Raw genomic sequence first — 18190 nt, 5'->3', positions numbered from 1 at the left:
AGCATGCAAGTGTTCATAAACTTCTGGTGTACTTACAAACTTTCCAATCCATCATTTTATGAGAGCATAACCTATATGTACTACTTGTAGACGTTTGGTATCATTTCGGGCATTATTAGTGGGGTAATTTACGAGATACACTCTTGGATCCATTAGCCCCTGCGCTAAGCTATTCAGCTGATAACGCTACTCTAGCTAACTCTCCCAATGTTAGACCCAGGTGAAAAAAGCTTCTGGGGGGGTGTTTGGCTCGAGATCATGGTGCAAAGAACCCTAGGGTGAATTACTCCGAACCATCACTTTAAGAGTATAGTGTAAGGCCTCAGATTTCATGACCTGACATTCTCTCTCTCTCTCTGTTCTTCTGGGCCACGAGGAAGCCATCTGGTCTTGGGAAGTGATATGACTTATTAAAATTGAAGATGCAGCATTTGCTCAACAAAGATAATTAAAACTTTAACCAAAAAGAGGATTCCTTTCACAGATGAAGAGGGAGAAGCAACAATGGTCAGAGTTTTGCAAGCGCGTGATTTGTGAAACAAAGTATGGGAATGACCTGGTTCTCATGAAAACTCCTTAAGTTTGCAGGAGATTAAAAACAAACAGATGTTACGGTCCAACAATAGCCACTTGTCTCATTTGAGCTGAGACTGAGAGAAGTCGAGGTCATGTTTTCATACGGTGTGTTACATATCGTTAAGGAGCCGGCTGGAGCCAGAAGATCGGGACTACGTCCAACTGATAACAGCACCACAGATGAAGCGGAGAAAATGGATAAAAAGTGAAGGTTCTGGGTTAGCCGGCATCAGATGCTGGGGGACTCTCTGTCTGTTTGCTAGGTTGTAGCGATAGGCTGTTTTGTCTGGAAGTAATCTGATCCTTGTGCACAAGTTTATTGTATTTTGCAATATCATTCACTAAAGCTTGTTATTAACTTTAACTGGACCAATCTTGAGTCTTATTTTGAATCCTGAGTCTATTCTCTCTACCAGTAAACGAACACTATAAACGCTGTCTGCGTGAAGTTATGAAAAACTGTAACCACACTTGAAACCACTTCATAGGTATCACCGTGACTCACTGTGACTTCAACAAAACTGCAGAGCCTGTGTAGTTGTGCGTGCGTGTGTCTCTGTCTGTCTGTCTGTCTGTCTCTGAGCTCTGCTTTCTGCCAAAATGCAGACAGACGACAGATAAGCTTGCGCTTACTCTCAGGTACCGAAATTTGGTACTGTTTGATTTTATGTGAACAAATACTCTGTAGTATCGACGTGATTCGGTCGGTACCCAACCCTACTCCTTGCAGGGGGTGTCTCCTAGTTTTTAGACAGAAACTATTATCTCTCACACACACACACACACACACACACACACACACACACACACACACACACACACACACACACACACACACACACACACACACACAGGGGTCTCTGTGTGATGCAACTTCCTCGTCTGTTCTTGTAACGTTAACTGCATTTCCTGTTCTTCTGCTCATCTGTCTGGTACACAATGCACTCTTATACCATAAAAGGCTTAAACTATAGTTAAAGGGTTAAGTTTAACCTTCTGTACGTCAGAGACATTTCCTTGAACCACTTCCTCAATGACTGCACACAGCTTCTTTTGCAACGTGCACAAATATATAACTTAACTATAATATAGCTGATATTCTACACTGTTTTTTTTTTTAATTATTATTTTATTTTATTTTTTACACTGTTGATTAGTTTCACTGTAACTTTGTACCCTTTCTGTCTCTCTTCCTCTCAGGTATCAGTTTGTCAGTGAAGCGTTGGACAGTTTGAAGAAGGAGCTGAAGGATTGTGTTCGGCCAATCAGAGAACAGCGAGACAACGCGTGGAAGAGTCTGCAGGACATGGAGACCAGGTACCAACGGAAACAAACAGGGAAACATCCAATATAAGTATTATAGGGGCGCTATGCAGTTTTGGCCATTTCTAGGCTGTTTTCTGGCTTTTTGCTGGCAGGTTTCTCTATAGAGCCCCCCTACAGGTTTCTCTATAGAGCCCCCCCTATAGAGCCCCCCCCCTACAGGTTTCTCTATAGAGCCCCCCACAGGTTTCTCTATAGAGCTCCCCTACAGGTTTCTCTATAGAGCCCCCTACAGGTTTCTCTATAGAGCCCCCTATAGAGCCCCCCTACGAGGTTTCTCTATAGAGCCCCCTCACAGGTTTCTCTATAGAGCCCCCCCATAGAGCCCCCCTACAGGTTTCTCTATAGAGCCCCCCTCACAGGTTTCTCTATAGAGCTCCCCCTACAGGTTTCTCTATAGAGCCCCCTACAGGTTTCTCTATAGAGCCCCCCTATAGAGCCCCCTACAGGTTTCTCTATAGAGCCCCTACAGGTTTTCTCTATAGAGCCCCCCTATAGAGCCCCCCTACAGGTTTCTCTATAGAGCCCCCCTATAGCCCCCCTACAGGTTTCTCTATAGAGCCCCCCACAGGTTTCTCTATAGAGCCCCCCTACAGGTTTCTCTATAGAGCCCCCCTCACAGGTTTCTCTATAGAGCCCCCTACAGGTTTCTCTATAGAGCCCCCTACAGGTTTCTCTATAGAGCTCACCCTACAGGTTTCTCTATAGAGCCCCCTACAGGTTTCTCTGTCGCTCCCCCAGGTTTCTCTATAGAGCCCCCCTACAGGTTTCTCTATAGAGCTCCCCTACAGGTTTCTCTATAGCTCCCCCTACAGGTTTCTCTATAGAGCCCCCCTACAGGTTTCTCTATAGCTCCCCCTACATGTGTTTCTCTATAGAGCTCCCCTACAGGTTTCTCTATAGAGCCCCCTACAGGTTTCTCTATAGAGCCCCCTACAGGTTTCTCTATAGAACTCCCCTACAGGTTTCTCTATAGCTCCCCCTACAGGTTTCTCTATAGAGCCCCCACAGGTTTCTCTATAGAGGCTCCCCTAAAGGTTTCTCTATAGAGCCCCCCCAGGGTTTCTCTATAGAGCCCCCCTACAGGTTTCTCTATAGAGCCCCCTACAGGTTTCTCTGCATAGCTCCCCCCTACAGGTTTCTCTATAGAGCCCCCCTAGAGCTCCCCTAACAGGTTTCTCTATAGAGCTCCCCCTACAGGTTCTCTATAGAGCCCCCCACAGGTTTCTCTATAGAGCCCCCTACAGGTTTCTCTATAGCTCCCCCCTACAGGTTTCTCTATAGAGCCCCCCCCTACAGGTTTCTCTATAGAGCCCCCCCCTATAGAGCTCCCCTACAGGTTTCTCTATAGAGCCCCCCTACAGGTTTCTCTATAGAGCTCCCCCTACAGGTTTCTCTATAGAGCCCCCTACAGGTTTCTCTATAAGGCCCCCTATAGAGCTCCCCTACAGGTTTCTCTATAGAGCCCCCCTACAGGTTTCTCTATAGAGCCCCCCTACAGGTTTCTCTATAGAGCTCCCCTACAGGTTTCTCTATAGCTCCCCCTACAGGTTTCTCTATAGAGCCCCCCTACAGGTTTCTCTATAGAGCCCCCCTACAGGTTTCTCTATAGAGCCCCCCTACAGGTTTCTCTATAGAGCCCCCTACAGGTTTCTCTATAGAGCCCCCTACAGGTTTCTCTATAGAGCCCCCCCACAGGTTTCTCTATAGAGCTCCCCTACAGGTTCTCTATAGCTCCCCCTACAGGTTTCTCTATAGAGCCCCCCTACAGGTTTCTCTATAGAGCCCCCCTACAGGTTTCTCTATAGAGCCCCCCCCTACAGGTTTCTCTATAGAGCCCCCCCCTACAGGTTTCTCTATAGAGCTCCCCTACGGCTTCAGAATAGATATTTGGCAGCTCCTATGTTTACTTGTAATGTTGTGGCAAAATATGATAAATCTGGTTTTTAATTGAATTATGGGGACATATACAACGTGTATCAATGTGATTATAGATAGGAGCTTTCAATGTAGACTACATAGACTCTCCCCCCTCGTGCAGTCCTGAGTAGAATTGCTCTGGGTTTTTCTGCATTATCTTTTTCGTGCACATTAAAACTTCTTTCTCACATCTGACTCTGACTCTGCGTGAATGTTCTGAGACCTCGTTCTGGGACTTTTTCATACTTTTGAAGAGAAGTTGACAAAGTGCAGCTGGCGATAAGGTCCGCGCCTATAAATCTGGCCTTGGTTCGCGGACATATATTTTAGTTTCATCAGTGTCAGACTCCTCTCTCGGTCTGTCTGCCGTTTCCTCTCCCTCTGTTCCTCCGACGATGCTTTCCGAGCTTTCTGCTTCTTTTTGCCGGCTCAGCCATGACGATAGTGTGGAAAACTCCATCGCTACCTTGTTAGCCGGTTCCTGAATGGGCGTACGTGTGCAGTGCCGTGAACTAAGCGTTAAATGGCGAGACCTGATATCACGCCATACTTCCTGACGCTGAGGCCGCAGGCTCGCCGGCCCAAAGTTGCGAGGGTGGTTTTTCCGCTCACAGGCGCTAGGGGGGAGCGAGACGACCTCCATTCAACCCGAAAAAAGTCACATAACCATTTCAATGACTCCGAAGCTGTTCAGTTAAAGTGCCCATATTATGAAAAAATCACTTTTTCTGGTGATTTGGGGTGTTCTTTTGTGTCTCTGGTGCTTCCACACACATACACACTTTGAAATAAATCCATCCATGGTGTTCTGAGTGAGATCTGGTTTCTGAATGTGTCCTGCCTTCAGTCTCCTGGTGAGCTGGTCAACATCGGCCTCGGACTGTGACGTCACAGTCCGAAATGAGCTGGCTAACCACAACCGTTAGCTCGTAGCGTTAGCCGGCTAATGCTAGCGTTACCCGGCTAACGCTAACGCTAGCATGCTACGTCGTTCTCAATAGCAAAGCACTGCTACAACACACACAAGTTCACCATAATCTACAAAAGAACTTCTTCCATGTGCGCCCTCATTTAGAAGTCTCCCAGCTGATCCTGCCTTGGAACTGACCGAAGTTGGAGAAACAGGCTTTCTTTTACTGTCTCTAGAGTTAGCTAGCTGACATGAGCTACATCTGAGCTACTGAGCATGTGCGAGTGCAATCAAAGATAGTACAGAAGAAGAAGATGAAAAGAGGTCTCACTCTGTAGCTAAAACAGAAACCAGGTGAAAAGAGGATCTGCAGCAGTGAGAGAGAGCTGTGCAGTACAACAAACATATGGTGTTTTTTGATAATTAAACCATGTAAACCTATTCTGGTAAAACCTTAAAATACAGTTATGAACCTGAAAATGAGCATAATATGGGCGCTTTAAGGTCAATTAAGCTTAAAAAACTGCCTTTTTAAAATATGAAACAAAAGGATGAATGATTATTGTTGAGTGTTTGGGGAGTTGTGGATGTTTTGAAGCTGATTACATTGTTTCATAACGTCCATATTTTTCGTCCAGGTTCACTTTATTAGTGGTTAGTTTTTCTGTTAATTCTCAACACAGTTTTTTTTAACCGATGAATATCAAACAACTGAAAACACACGGGAGAGAGAGAGAGACAGTCAGTCGACGACTTTATATCTGAATGCTTTTTCAAGTCACTTTTAAAAACGTTTTGGTCGCTTTTTGGACAATTTCTCGCCCTTTTCCAACCTTTTTCTTGCTTTTTTTTTTTCTCAACACCTTGTCGTTTATGACGTGTTTTTTTTTGCCTTTTGTCGTGACGCCTTTGAAACTTTCGCAACGTTTCCGTCCCTTTTGTTTTTTTCGTCATTTTGTCCTTTTTTTTTTTTTATGCTTTTTGTCACTCAACACAAAGTCAAGTCTACTGTTTATTTCTGAAGCTTAAAGTGCTCATATTCTCATTTTCAGGTTCATAATTGTATTTTGAGGTTGTACCAGAATAGGTTTACATGGTTTAATTATCAAAAAACACCATATTTTTGTTGTACTGCACATTGCTGCAGCTCCGCTTTTCACCCTGTGTGTTGAGCTATCTGTTTTAGCTACAGAGTGAGACCTCTCACTTCTGTTCCATCTTTGTTGGCAGTCGCACATGCTCAGTAGCTAGGTAAGGACTACTAGCATGAAGCTAGCGCTGCTAGCGGTTAGCACTTAGCCACCTCGTTTCAATGGCAAAACACTGCTACAACACACACAAGTTCACCATAATCTACAAAATAAATTGTATAATATAAATAGAACTACCTCCACGTCCCCCGTTCTGCAGGTATTCTACGCAAAGTTGGAAGTGCGCCCTCGTTTAGAAGAAGTCTCCCGGCTAAGACCGAAGTTGGAGAAACAGCTAGCTAGCTGATGTAGTATTAGCTAAAGTGGTTAGCACAGGAGAAGCAACAGCTTCTCACATCACTGAAACACAAACTGATGTTTTTCATAATATGGGCACTTTTACATCTCTTCTCCCTCTGTATTTACTAGACTAAATGTTGGGATGGATGATCCCTCCGCAGCATGTTCATTTTAACAGAAGTGAAACCAAAAGTCTTATTTTTTTCGGTCTAGGATTTCAGAATAAAAGCCCCGCCTTGTTGTTGTGTTTCAGGCTGCGGGATATCGCTGACAGCGAGGCCAATCTGTCGTCTGAGCTGCAGCGCTCGTACTTGTTCCTGACTCAACAAATCAAAACGAGGATGGAAGACATTTTGAAAAATGTTAAGGTAACATACAGCTTGTGTCCGAAACTCCGAACTAACATGTTATTCAGTAGCAAAAACAGTATGTGAGATGTTTGTGTCCCGTTTATATACTGTCTATGGATATTTGTGCTGCTGCACTTTCCCATAGGCTGATAGTTGATGACTTGGCTTTGTTAGTCCTTGCTGTAGAGAGCTCAAGCATAACTATGTCTAGAAAATATGCCAACCACTGTTTTATACAGAGCGAGTGGGGGAGTGTGGGGGGGGCCAGAGTTGAGCTATCATTTTCTTGGTTGCAGTTGAGCCGGCTAGCCAAATTTGTTTGTGTCTCTTTGCAGGCGGTTTGTGTCTCTGTTTGTGTCTGTGTTTGTGTCTGTGTCTCTGTTTGCGTCTCTGTTTGCGTCTCTGTTTGCGTCTCTGTTTGTGTCTGTGTTTGTGTCTGTGTTTGTGTCTGTGTTTGTGTCTGTTTGTGTCTGTGTTTGTGTCTGTCTGTGTTTGTGTCTGTGTCTGTGTCTGTGTTTGTGTCTGTGTTTGTGTCTGTGTTTGTGTCTGTGTTTGTGTCTGTGTTTGTGTCTGTGTTTGTGTCTGTTTGTGTCTGTGTTTGTGTTTGTGTCTGTGTCTGTGTCTGTGTCTGTGTCTCTGTTTGCGTCTCTGTTTGCGTCTCTGTTTGCGTCTCTGTTTGCGTCTCTGTTTGTGACTGTGTTTGTGACTGTGTTTGTGACTGTGTTTGTGACTGTTTGTGACTGTTTGTGACTGTGTTTGTGTCTGTGTTTGTGTCTGTGTTTGTGTCTGTGTTTGTGTCTGTGTTTGTGTCTGTGTTTGTGTCTGTGTTTGTGACTGTGTTTGTGACTGTGTTTGTGACTGTGTTTGTGACTGTGTTTGTGACTGTGTTTGTGACTGTGTTTGTGACTGTGTTTGTGACTGTGTTTGTGTCTGTGTTTGTGTCTGTGTTTGTGTCTGTGTTTGTGACTGTGTTTGTGTCTGTGTTTGTGTCTGTGTTTGTGTCTGTGTTTGTGTCTGTGTTTGCGTCTGTGTCTGCGTCTCTGTTTGTGTTTGTGACTGTGTTTGTGACTGTGTTTGTGACTGTGTTTGTGTCTGTGTTTGTGACTGTTTGTGTCTGTGTTTGTGTCTGTGTTTGTGTCTGTGTTTGTGTCTGTGTTTGTGTCTGTGTTTGTGTCTCTGTTTGTGTCTCTGTTTGTGTCTCTGTTTGTGTCTCTGTTTGTGTCTCTGTTTGTGTCTGTGACTGTGTTTGTGACTCTGTTTGTGACTGTGACTGTGTTTGTGACTCTGTTTGTGACTGTGTTTGTGACTGTGTTTGTGACTGTGTTTGTGACTGTGTTTGTGACTGTGTTTGTGACTGTGTTTGTGACTGTGTTTGTGACTGTGTTTGTGACTGTGTTTGTGACTGTGTTTGTGACTGTGTTTGTGACTGTGTTTGTGACTGTGTTTGTGACTGTGTTTGTGACTGTGTTTGTGTTTGTGACTGTGTTTGTGACTGTGTTTGTGACTGTGTTTGTGACTGTGTTTGTGACTGTGTTTGTGACTGTGTTTGTGACTGTGTTTGTGTTTGTGTCTCTGTTTGTGTTTGTGTCTCTGTTTGTGTTTGTGACTGTGTTTGTGACTGTGTTTGTGTCTCTGTTTGTGTTTGTGTCTCTGTTTGTGTTTGTGACTGTGTTTGTGTTTGTGACTGTGTTTGTGTTTGTGACTGTGTTTGTGACTGTGTTTGTGACTGTGTTTGTGACTGTGTTTGTGACTGTGTTTGTGTCTCTGTTTGTGTCTCTGTTTGTGTCTCTGTTTGTGTCTCTGTTTGTGTCTGTGACTGTGTTTGTGTCTCTGTTTGTGTCTCTGTTTGTGTCTCTGTTTGTGTCTCTGTTTGTGTCTCTGTTTGCGACTGTGTTTGCGACTCTGTTTGTGTCTCTGTTTGCGTCTCTGTTTGTGACTGTGTTTGTGTCTCTTTGCAGACGGTTTGTGAAACGGAGACCCAGCTGATTCAGACAAAGATGAACAAGTTGAAGCAGCTGCTGAAGGATCAAGATTCGGTCGCTAAATTCACCGAAAATGCCCGAAAAAGTAACGACGTGTCGACCCTGACTGCCTACAATGTTCAGGTACGTGTTTAAACCGGCAGATGTTTCTAACACTTTTCATGCTTTTTTTTCCGGCACTTTTTTTCAACGTAGCATTTTTGCTAACGACATTTGTTGTTGTAGGTTGACGTTTTTTATAATGCAGAAAGGTGCAATGGTATCATAGTGCAAGATAGTGCCAGTACAAATTATACATCTATTCAAGTACAACAGGCTACACAATATATAAAAAAATAGAATAATCATTACTTAACTGTACATAGACACTAATAAAAAAACTTGAAGAAAAGTCTTGGATTTCCCTCCTAAACTTTCTTGGTTTTCCCTCCTTCTGTGTGCAGATCAAGTCTCATGTGAAGGCTTTCCACAATCTGAACCTGTCTCCTCCTCAGCGTATGTCCCAGCTCTGGGTCAGCACTGACAAGGTGTCACTGGAGGCCATTTTGAACTTTGGTAAGCTGAGATATTACTGGTTTGTTTCCATGTTCATAGACCCAATCAAAAGTGTTTCTTTCCAATAACTTCTGGGTAGAAAACTAAAGAAGACTTAAAACTAGAGATTGAGACCATAAACTCATTACGAAAATGTTTACTGAGGTAATAAATGAAGAGAGAAGTAGGCTCATTTTCTCACAGACTTCTGTTTGGAGCCAGTGGAGTCTCCCCCTGCTGGAAGCTAGAGTGAATGCAGCTTTAAGGAGTCTCCCCCCTGTCGGTACACAATCTGTGCTGCCTGCACGATCCGTCATGCGCATGTGCAAGATGATAATCCTGTTTTATGAGGATTTACGATACTGCACGATCTGTTCCACGTTATCCTCCACCGGGAAGCTAACGTTAGTTTAGCTAACAGCTAATTTGGCTAACCGCTAGCTGACAGCTTGATTCAGTCTAAAATAACGTTAACTCAAACTAAACACTGGGAAAAGCAGGCTACAGCTACATTCAGACTTTACAGTAATACCAAAGACAAGTAATGATTGATTGTATTTTAAAGTAAAACTGACATAACAGCTGTTATATATTTTAACGATTATTTTCAGGTTTTATTTTGAGGGTCTTTTAAAGTTATTACATGCCGTCTCAGCTAGCGGTTAGCCGAATTAGGTGTTAGCTAAAGTAACGTTAGCTTTCCGGTGGAGGCTAACGGCAGACCGCTACAGCTACGACCGGAAGCGTGGAACAGACAGGAGTTTCGTGTCCTCTGTAAAACATCTGCGCATGACTGATCATGCAGATCAGCTGGAATTCAGATATAATGCAGGTTTAAGGAGTCTCCCCCTGCTGGAATTCAGATATAATGCAGGTTTAAGGAGTCTCCCCCTGCAGGTATTCAGATATAATGCAGGTTTAAGGGGTCTCCCCCTGCTGGAATTCAGATATAATGCAGGTTTAAGGAGTCTCCCCTGCTGGAATGCAGATATAATACAGGTTTAAGGAGTCTCCCCCTGCTGGAATTCAGATATAATGCAGGTTTAAGGAGTCTCCCCCTGCAGGTATTGAGATATAATGCAGGTTTAAGGGGTCTCCCCCTGCTGGAATTCAGATATAATGCAGGTTTAAGGAGTCTCCCCCTGCTGGAATGCAGATATAATACAGGTTTAAGGAGTCTCCCCCTGCTGGAATTCAGATATAATGCAGGTTTAAGGAGTCTCCCCCTGCAGGTATTCAGATATAATGCAGGTTTAAGGAGTCTCCCCCTGCAGGAATTCAGAGAGAATGCAGCTTTGTTTTTACTCTACAGATGTCTGGATGTTGAAGAGTTTCTTGTGTGTTTCTGTTTCCAGGTCGACTCAACGTTAATTGGGTCCCTTTCTCCGTCTCAAATACCTCCAATCAGAACGCTCCATCATCCTCCTCTTCCTCTCCCTCCCTCGCCTCTCCCTCCCCTTCCTCTCCCTCTCTCGCCTCTCCCTCCTCTTCCTCTCCCTGTCCGCCCCCCCTCGGTGGACCCTCCCCCCAAACCAGGACTCTCATCTCGCCTCCGGCTAAATGTTCCTCCACGACATCGACGTCCTGTCCCAGCCAGACGTTTCTATCCACTTCCTCTTCTCCGTCTTTAGTCCCGCCCCCTCCAGACCATCTGGCTCCATCCCAGAAGACGATCTCCGATCAGTTCGTGACTCCGCCTCTGAGAACCGCGAACACAGACTCACCTGTTCCTCCCAACTGTCCCGCTACTTCCTGGAAGTCCTCGTCCAATCAACAGAGTCTTCCTCCTACATCTTCCAATCATTCCAAAGCTCTCATGACAGCGAGCGTCACTCAAACGGTCCGGCATCCGAAGAAACACAGACAGACAGTTTCTGACTCCGAGAACAGCCAGCGTCCCCGCTTCGCCGTCCTCGAACTCGTCCAACAGTCTCTGGTTGCTCAGCAACCGGCCACTGCCGCCGTGCTGCTGAGCAACACTCAGAGCGCGTACCAGGTGTCCTGCTTCGCGCTGCTGCCGGCCGCACTGCCGGCCACGCTGCCGGCCGCGCGGCCGCTCAGGCAGATAGCACCAGGAAACACCGGCCCCGAACCACAGAAGAGCCTGATGGGAACTATCGTCCCAGGTAGGGTTGCAACTAGAGAATATTTCCATTATTATTATATATTGTTATTAGTTGTCAACTTTGTAGATTTGTAGATCAGCTTTTCCCCCAAAAAAACAAGAAAACGTCCTCAAATGTCTCGTTTTGTCCCCAACTCAAAGATATTCAGTTTCCTGTCCCAGAGGAGAGAAGAAACTAGAACAGTATTCACATTTAACAAGCTGACATCACATAAAAAAGGCTCTTACTGATTAATAGATAACGAATTTTGCTGGACGATAAATTGTCCCAGAATTTATTGCGATAAACGATAATATTGTCGTTCTGAGACCATTTCCATCTAATATAATGATAATGGCATAATAATAATGCAGGTACACCTTTTCAAAAATCAATAAACTTTTATTTCTAAACAATATTTAACACTGGAACTGGAAGACATTTTAAAAATCCCCAATAAATGAACAAAACATCCAAAAACAAATAAATAAAATGGACTTTCAGTCTCCGTTAACAAAAAAATGCACTGGAATATAAACCAAACACAATCAAAAACTATAAATAAAATGGAAATTTTTCCGGCCGCAATAATTTCCATCTAAAAAATTATCAACCTAATTTTTATTTATCATGCGATTTAATTGACCGCGCGGCCGCTCAGGCAGATGGCGCCGGGAAACACCAGCCCCGAACCACAGAAGAGCCTGATGGGAACTATCGTCCCAGGTAGGGCTGCAACTAGAGAATATTTCCATTTTTATTATTATTATTATTATTATTAATATTATTATTATTATTATTATTATTATTAGTTGTCAACTTTTAAATTAATCTCCAGTTATTCTGATAATCCATTAATCAGTTTGAGTCATTTTTTTCATGTAAAAACTTGTGTGATGTCAGTTTGTTAAATGTGAATATTTTCTAGTTTCTTCTCTCCTCTGGGACAGGAAACTGAATATCTTCTCTGCATTTTCTTTCCTTCCCTTCATCCCTTCTTACTTCATTCCTCTGTCTTCTTTCCTTCCTTCCTTCCTTCCTTACATACTTACATAAAAACGTACATAAAGTCTAGAGCTGCAAAGATGAATTGATTAGTCATAGGCTCGTCGCAATATGCAATAAATCAATTAAATCGCATGATAAATAAAAATGAGCTTGATGATTTTTAGATGGAAATTATCGCGGCTGGAAGGATTTCCATTTTATTTATAGTTTTTGATTGTGTTTGGTTTATATTCCAGTGCATTTTTGTTAACGGAGACTGAAAGTCCATTTTATTTATTTGTTTTTGGATGTTTTGTTATTTTATTGGGGATTTTTAAAATGTCTTCCAGTTCCAGTGTTAAATATTGTTTAGAAATAAAAGTGTATTGATTTTTGAAAAGGTGTACCTGCATTATTATTATGCCATTATCATTATATTAGATGGAAATGGTCTCAGAATGACATTATTGTTTATCGCAATAAATTCTGGGACAATTTATCGTCCAGCAAAATTCGTTATTGTGACAGGCCTAATTAGTCAACTTTATAATGAATCTCCATCTATTTAGATAATCTGTTATACAGTTTGAGTCTCTTTTAAAAAAAATTTAAAACCAGGTAAACTTGTGTGATGTCAGCTTGTTAAATGTGAATATGTTCTAGTGTCTTCTCTCCTCTGGGACAGGAAACTGAATATCTAATGTATAGTTGTGGATAAAACGAGACATTTGAGGACGTTGTCTTGTTTTTTTGATTTTTTTTTTTTTTTTTTTTTTTTTTTTTTTTTTTTTTTTTTTTTTTTTTTTTTTTTAAAAAGTAGATGGCTTTTTAAAAAAGTAATTAGTTTTTAGTTTGAATGGCTGAAAGAGCTCAGTAATAAAGTCATATAGTAGTTTCTTTTTGTGAGTGGATAGAAATGATTGTGGTTGTATGATTTGAACTGATTGTGTTGAAATCGATGGCAGGATCCAGAATTTAATCTAAATTGTTTAATCTTTGCAGTTTCAACCCCAGGACAGTTGACTCCGGTCCCCGCCCCCATTACTGGAAACCAGATCTCTGTCGTGCCGAGTCCCACGGCGGTGCCACGCCAAACGCTGGAAGAACAGCATCAACGTCTGAAAGAAGTAAACTCCTCTTCAACCAGCCACGCTGCGTCACCGTCCTGCGAGCAGCGTCTCCGCCCGGATATCGACCCTCGGCCCTCTTCTCCCAAACAACAGCAGCAGCAGAACAATCCGGTGGTGAGGGCCGTGGCGGACTCCGCCTGCGACGGTGGCGTGCAGCAGTTCGCCCCGAGGCAGCAGGAACCTGCAGAGAACGAACCCACCTCCACCATGTCCGAAGAACTGTCGCCTGCAGGAGAACCGTCTGCAGCTGATGCATCGGACAGATACGCAGAAGAACGAGAAGCATTGGACAGAGACACTGAAGTCTCGGACAGAGATGCTGAAATGGTCTCGGACAGAGATGCTGAAGTAGTCTCGGACAGAGATGCTGAAGTAGTCTCGGACAGAGATGCTGAAGTAGTCTCGGACAGAGATGCTGAAGTAGTCTCGGACAGAGATGCTGAAGTAGTCTCGGACAGAGATGCTGAAGTAGTCTCGGACAGAGATGCTGAAGTAGTCTCGGACAGAGATGCTGAAGTAGTAACGGACAGAGATGCTGAAATAGTCTCAGAAAGAGATGCTGAAGTAGTCTCGGACAGAGATGCTGAAGCAGTCTCAGACAGAGATGCTGAAGTAGTAACGGACAGAGATGCTGAAGTGGTCTCGGACAGAGATGCTGAAGCGGTCTCGGACAGAGATGCTGAAGCGGTCTCGGACAGAGATGCTGAAACGGTCTTGGACAGAGATGCTGAAACGGTCTTGGACAGAGATGCTGAAACGGTCTTGGACAGAGATGCTGAAGCGGTCTCGGCCAGAGATGCTGAAGCGGTCTCGGACAGAGATGCTGAAGCGGTCTCGGACAGAGATGCTGAAGCGGTCTCGGACAGAGATGCTGAAATGGTCTCGGACAGAGATGCTGAAGTAGTCTCGGACAGAGATGCTGAAGTAGTCTCGGAAAGAGATGCTGAAGTAGTCGCGGACAGAGATGCTGAAATAGTCTCAGACAGAGATGCTGAAATAGTCTCAGACAGAGATGCTGAAGCAGTCTCTGACAGAGATGCTGAAGTAGTAACGGACAGAGATGCTGAAATGGTCTCAGACAGAGATGCTGAAGCAGTCTCGGACAGAGATGCTGAAGTAGTAACGGACAGAGATGCTGAAATGGTCTCAGACAGAGATGCTGAAATGGTCTCAGACAGAGATGCTGAAATGATCTCAGACAGAGATGCTGAAGCAGTCTCTGACAGAGATGCTGAAGTAGTAACGGACAGAGATGCTGAAATGGTCTCAGACAGAGATGCTGAAGCAGTCTCTGACAGAGATGCTGAAGTAGTAACGGACAGAGATGCTGAAATGGTCTCAGACAGAGATGCTGAAATGGTCTCAGACAGAGATGCTGAAATGGTCTCAGACAGAGATGCTGAAATGGTCTCAGACAGAGATGCTGAAGCAGTCTCTGACAGAGATGCTGAAGTAGTAACGGACAGAGATGCTGAAGTAGTCTCGGACAGAGATGCTGAAGTGGTCTCGGACAGAGATGCTGAAGCGGTCTCGGACAGAGATGCTGAAGCGGTCTCGGACAGAGATGCTGAAGCAGTATTGGACAGAGATGCTGAAATAGGCTCTGACAGAGATGCCAAAGTAACGGACAGAGACGCTGACTCATCGGACAGACACCCCGTAGTATCGGACGGAGACACCGTAGTATCGGACGGAGACACCGTAGTATCGGACGGAGACACCGTAGTATCAGACAGAGATGCTGATGAACTTGAACTTTCACTTGAGGTCACGGAAAGTGAAGCTGAAGAACCTGCAGCTGAAGCATCGGAGACAGACGCTGGAGTGTCTGAAGCAAACGCCGGAGTATCGGACAGAGACACCGTAATATCGGACAGAGACACCATAGTATCGAACAGAGACACCATAGTATCGAACAGAGACACCGTAGTATCGGACAGAGACACCGTAGTATCGGACAGAGACACCGTTGTATCGGACAGAGACACCATAGTATCAGACAGAGATGCTGAAGTATTGGACAGAGACACCGTAGTATCGGACAGAGATGCTGAAGAATCGGACAGAGACACCGTAGTATCGGACAGAGACACCATAGTATCAGACAGAGATGCTGAAGTATCGGACAGAGACACCGTAGTATCGGACAGAGACGCCGTAGTATCGGACAGAGACACCGTAGTATCGGACAGAGACACCGTAGTATCGGACAGAGACACCGTAGTATCGGACAGAGACGCTGAAGAATCGGACAGAGACACCGTAGTATCGGACAGAGACACCGTAGTATCGGACAGAGATGCAGAAGAGCTTGATCTTTCACTTGAGGTCACGGAAAGTGAAGCTGAAGCATCGGAGACAGACGCCGGAGTGTCGAACAGAGACGCTGAACCTGAAATATCGGACGGAGACGCTGGAGTGTCAGATCGAGATGCTGAAGAACCTGTAGTGTCGGACGGAGAAGCTGGAATATCGGACGGAGACGATGGAGTGTCCAAGTGCAGTTCGAGCCAATGGCAGCCCAGAGTGTCTCTGTTCAGGCTGCCTGTGCCTTCGCAGCGCCACAAACGTCCCCTACCTTCTTTTCGTTTGCTCGCCGGCGAAGCTGATGATGAGATTTACCTGGAAGAGATGAGCCAGGAGACTCCGGTACAGTGCTGCAAAGTTACTTAGTACATTTAATTCAATTTTATTTATAGTATCAAATCATAACAAGAGTTATCTCGAGGCACTTTACAGATAGAGTAGGTGTAGACCAAACTCTATAATTTACGACCCAACAATTGCAGTAATTCCCCCAAGAGCAAGCATTTAGTGCGACAGTGGCGAGGAAAAACTCCCTCTCAGGAAGAAACCTGGGACAGACCCAGGCTCTTGGTAGGCGGTTTCTGACGGTGCCGGTTGGGGATGTGATGAACAGTGGCAATAATAGTCACGATAAAGATAATGGAACAGTGACTAGAAATAGTAGAAGTAGTTCACGGCAGAGCACGTAGCAGAGTGTAGCAGGGTATAGCAGGATGTAGCAGGGCATAGCAGGACGTAGCAGAGCACTGCAGGACGTAGCAGGACATAGCAGGGCACTCCAGGGTGCAGCAGGACGTAGCAGGACGTAGAAGGGCACTGCAGGGCGTAGCAGGACATAGCAGGGCTCTCCAGGGTGTAGCAGGACGTAGCAGGATGTAGCAAGACGTAGCAGGACATAGCAGGGCGTTGCAGGACGCAGGACATAGCAGGGTATAGCAGGGCACTGCAGGGTGTAGCAGGACGTAGCAGGATGTAGCATGGCGTAGCAGGATGTAGCAGGGTGTAGCAGCAGGACGACGGCGACAGGCTACAGCCATGATTTAGGGCCCACCCTAATCTAAGGAAACATGCTGGGCAAAAAGAAAACATATGGACTCCTTGAACTTACTGAAGCGCTGCCAAAAAAAAAAAGCGGATAAAGTCGTAAAATAAAAAAATAAAAATAGATTGCATAAGTGTTTCTTTAAATTGTACCTGTTTGATTGTGTGTTTAAGAATTTAACTTTAGCTCCAGTCAGATAACTTCTTTAAACCGGTTAAGAACTGAAAATGCAGACTAACCATGACTCGGGGTGTTCCTCTCTGCTGTGTCACAGTCCCTCTCTGATGACCTCACAGATGACTCCACAGATGACTTCGGTATGCCGTCGCCTCCCGGCTCGCCTCCCGGCTCGCCTCCCGGCTCGCCTCTGGCTGTGCAGATGGTCGCCTGCTCCGCCTGCCGATTGGCCAACGCGTCCATCATCTGTATGTCCTGCGGCCGCGGATTCCACCAAGACTGCCACATTCCTCCGGTCCGTCCGGACATCATGTAAGAACCAAACGACCAATCAGCCAACAGGGTTGTTCCTGACTAAAGGTCACTAAAGTCACGAGGAGAAGATTCCAGATTGGCCCATCTGAGCTTTCATTTTCTCAAAGGCAGAGCAGGATACCCAGGGCTCGGTTTACACCTATCACCATTTCTAGCCACTGGGGGACCATAGGCAGGCTGGGGGAACTCATATTAATGTTAAAAAACCTCATAAAGTGACATTTTCATACTATGGGACCTTTAAATGTAGCGAGGGCCTGAATCTGAAATGGTGTGTTTGTGTTGCAGGTCGGACTGGATATGCTCGCTGTGCCAGGACCTGTCGGACCCCTCGGACCCCTTCCTGTCCCACCGCCCACAGAGACCTGCGAGTCTCGGCCTCAGTCTGCTCAACCAGAGGGTCAGAGGACACACATGCGTCTTTTAGGAAAGACTTTACTGTCTGGAGTGTAAACTTAGACTTAGAAAACTTTAATGTTCCCAAGAGGCAACTTGTTGTACAGTACAGGCATATTGACACATAATCCACAACACAAACATTGAACCAGACATCTACAGCACATTTATCGAACCCATAACACACACACATCAGTACATAGAATACAGTAAAAAGGAGTATGTTGCACTTCCCTAAAAGGCCTAATGTCATAAATAAATGAAACTACTGCACAGTACTTACACATATATTCCTCCTCCAGTCATTCCCCTCCCCACATCTTATTTAATTGGGTTATTGCCATTAGGCCATGGGAATTGACATCCGTTTGTGTTTCAGAGATGTGAGAAGCTGTTGCTGCTCCTGAAGGTGAAGGCCAGCAGTCGACTCTCTGAGGTCAGTTCCTTCTCCTCTCACTTCTCCAACAAACACGTTCATTCTTTCAAACACTCGTCCTTCCCAGTGCACAGGCCACTGGGAATGATTTATTTAAAGTGCCCTTTTAAAATGCTTTTTCTGGATTTGGGGAGTTATTTTGTGTCTCTGGTGCTTCCACACGCATACACACTTTGAATAAATCCATCCATGGTGTTCTGAGTGAGATCT

At 44.8% G+C, this 18190-nt stretch overlaps 2 protein-coding genes across 4 annotated transcripts in view; one reads left to right on the top strand and one right to left on the bottom strand.

Annotated features, from left to right (window-relative positions):
• LOC120562999 overlaps window positions 1-18190 on the bottom strand; it is a gene marked incomplete in the record, with an annotated part of 504869 nt that overhangs the window by 167632 nt on the left and 319047 nt on the right.
• Window positions 1-18190, top strand: part of trim33l (tripartite motif containing 33, like) — a 37127-nt gene that overhangs the window by 13894 nt on the left and 5043 nt on the right. For 2 of the 3 annotated variants that reach the window (XM_039807003.1, XM_039807001.1), the window contains exons 5-14: window positions 1777-1893; window positions 6473-6587; window positions 8528-8674; window positions 8995-9106; window positions 10441-11211; window positions 13180-14391; window positions 14440-15956; window positions 16931-17145; window positions 17437-17548; window positions 17924-17980. In XM_039807003.1, coding sequence (XP_039662937.1) covers window positions 1777-1893; window positions 6473-6587; window positions 8528-8674; window positions 8995-9106; window positions 10441-11211; window positions 13180-14391; window positions 14440-15956; window positions 16931-17145; window positions 17437-17548; window positions 17924-17980 — 4375 coding nt within the window. The remainder of the gene's footprint in view (window positions 1-1776; window positions 1894-6472; window positions 6588-8527; window positions 8675-8994; window positions 9107-10440; window positions 11212-13179; window positions 14392-14439; window positions 15957-16930; window positions 17146-17436; window positions 17549-17923; window positions 17981-18190) is intronic. The other variant, XM_039807002.1, reaches the window with a different exon arrangement.

This window comes from Perca fluviatilis, chromosome 7 (assembly GCF_010015445.1).
Source record: "Perca fluviatilis chromosome 7, GENO_Pfluv_1.0, whole genome shotgun sequence".
Taxonomy (NCBI): domain Eukaryota; kingdom Metazoa; phylum Chordata; class Actinopteri; order Perciformes; family Percidae; genus Perca; species Perca fluviatilis.
This window is presented reverse-complemented; position numbering and strand designations above follow the sequence as displayed.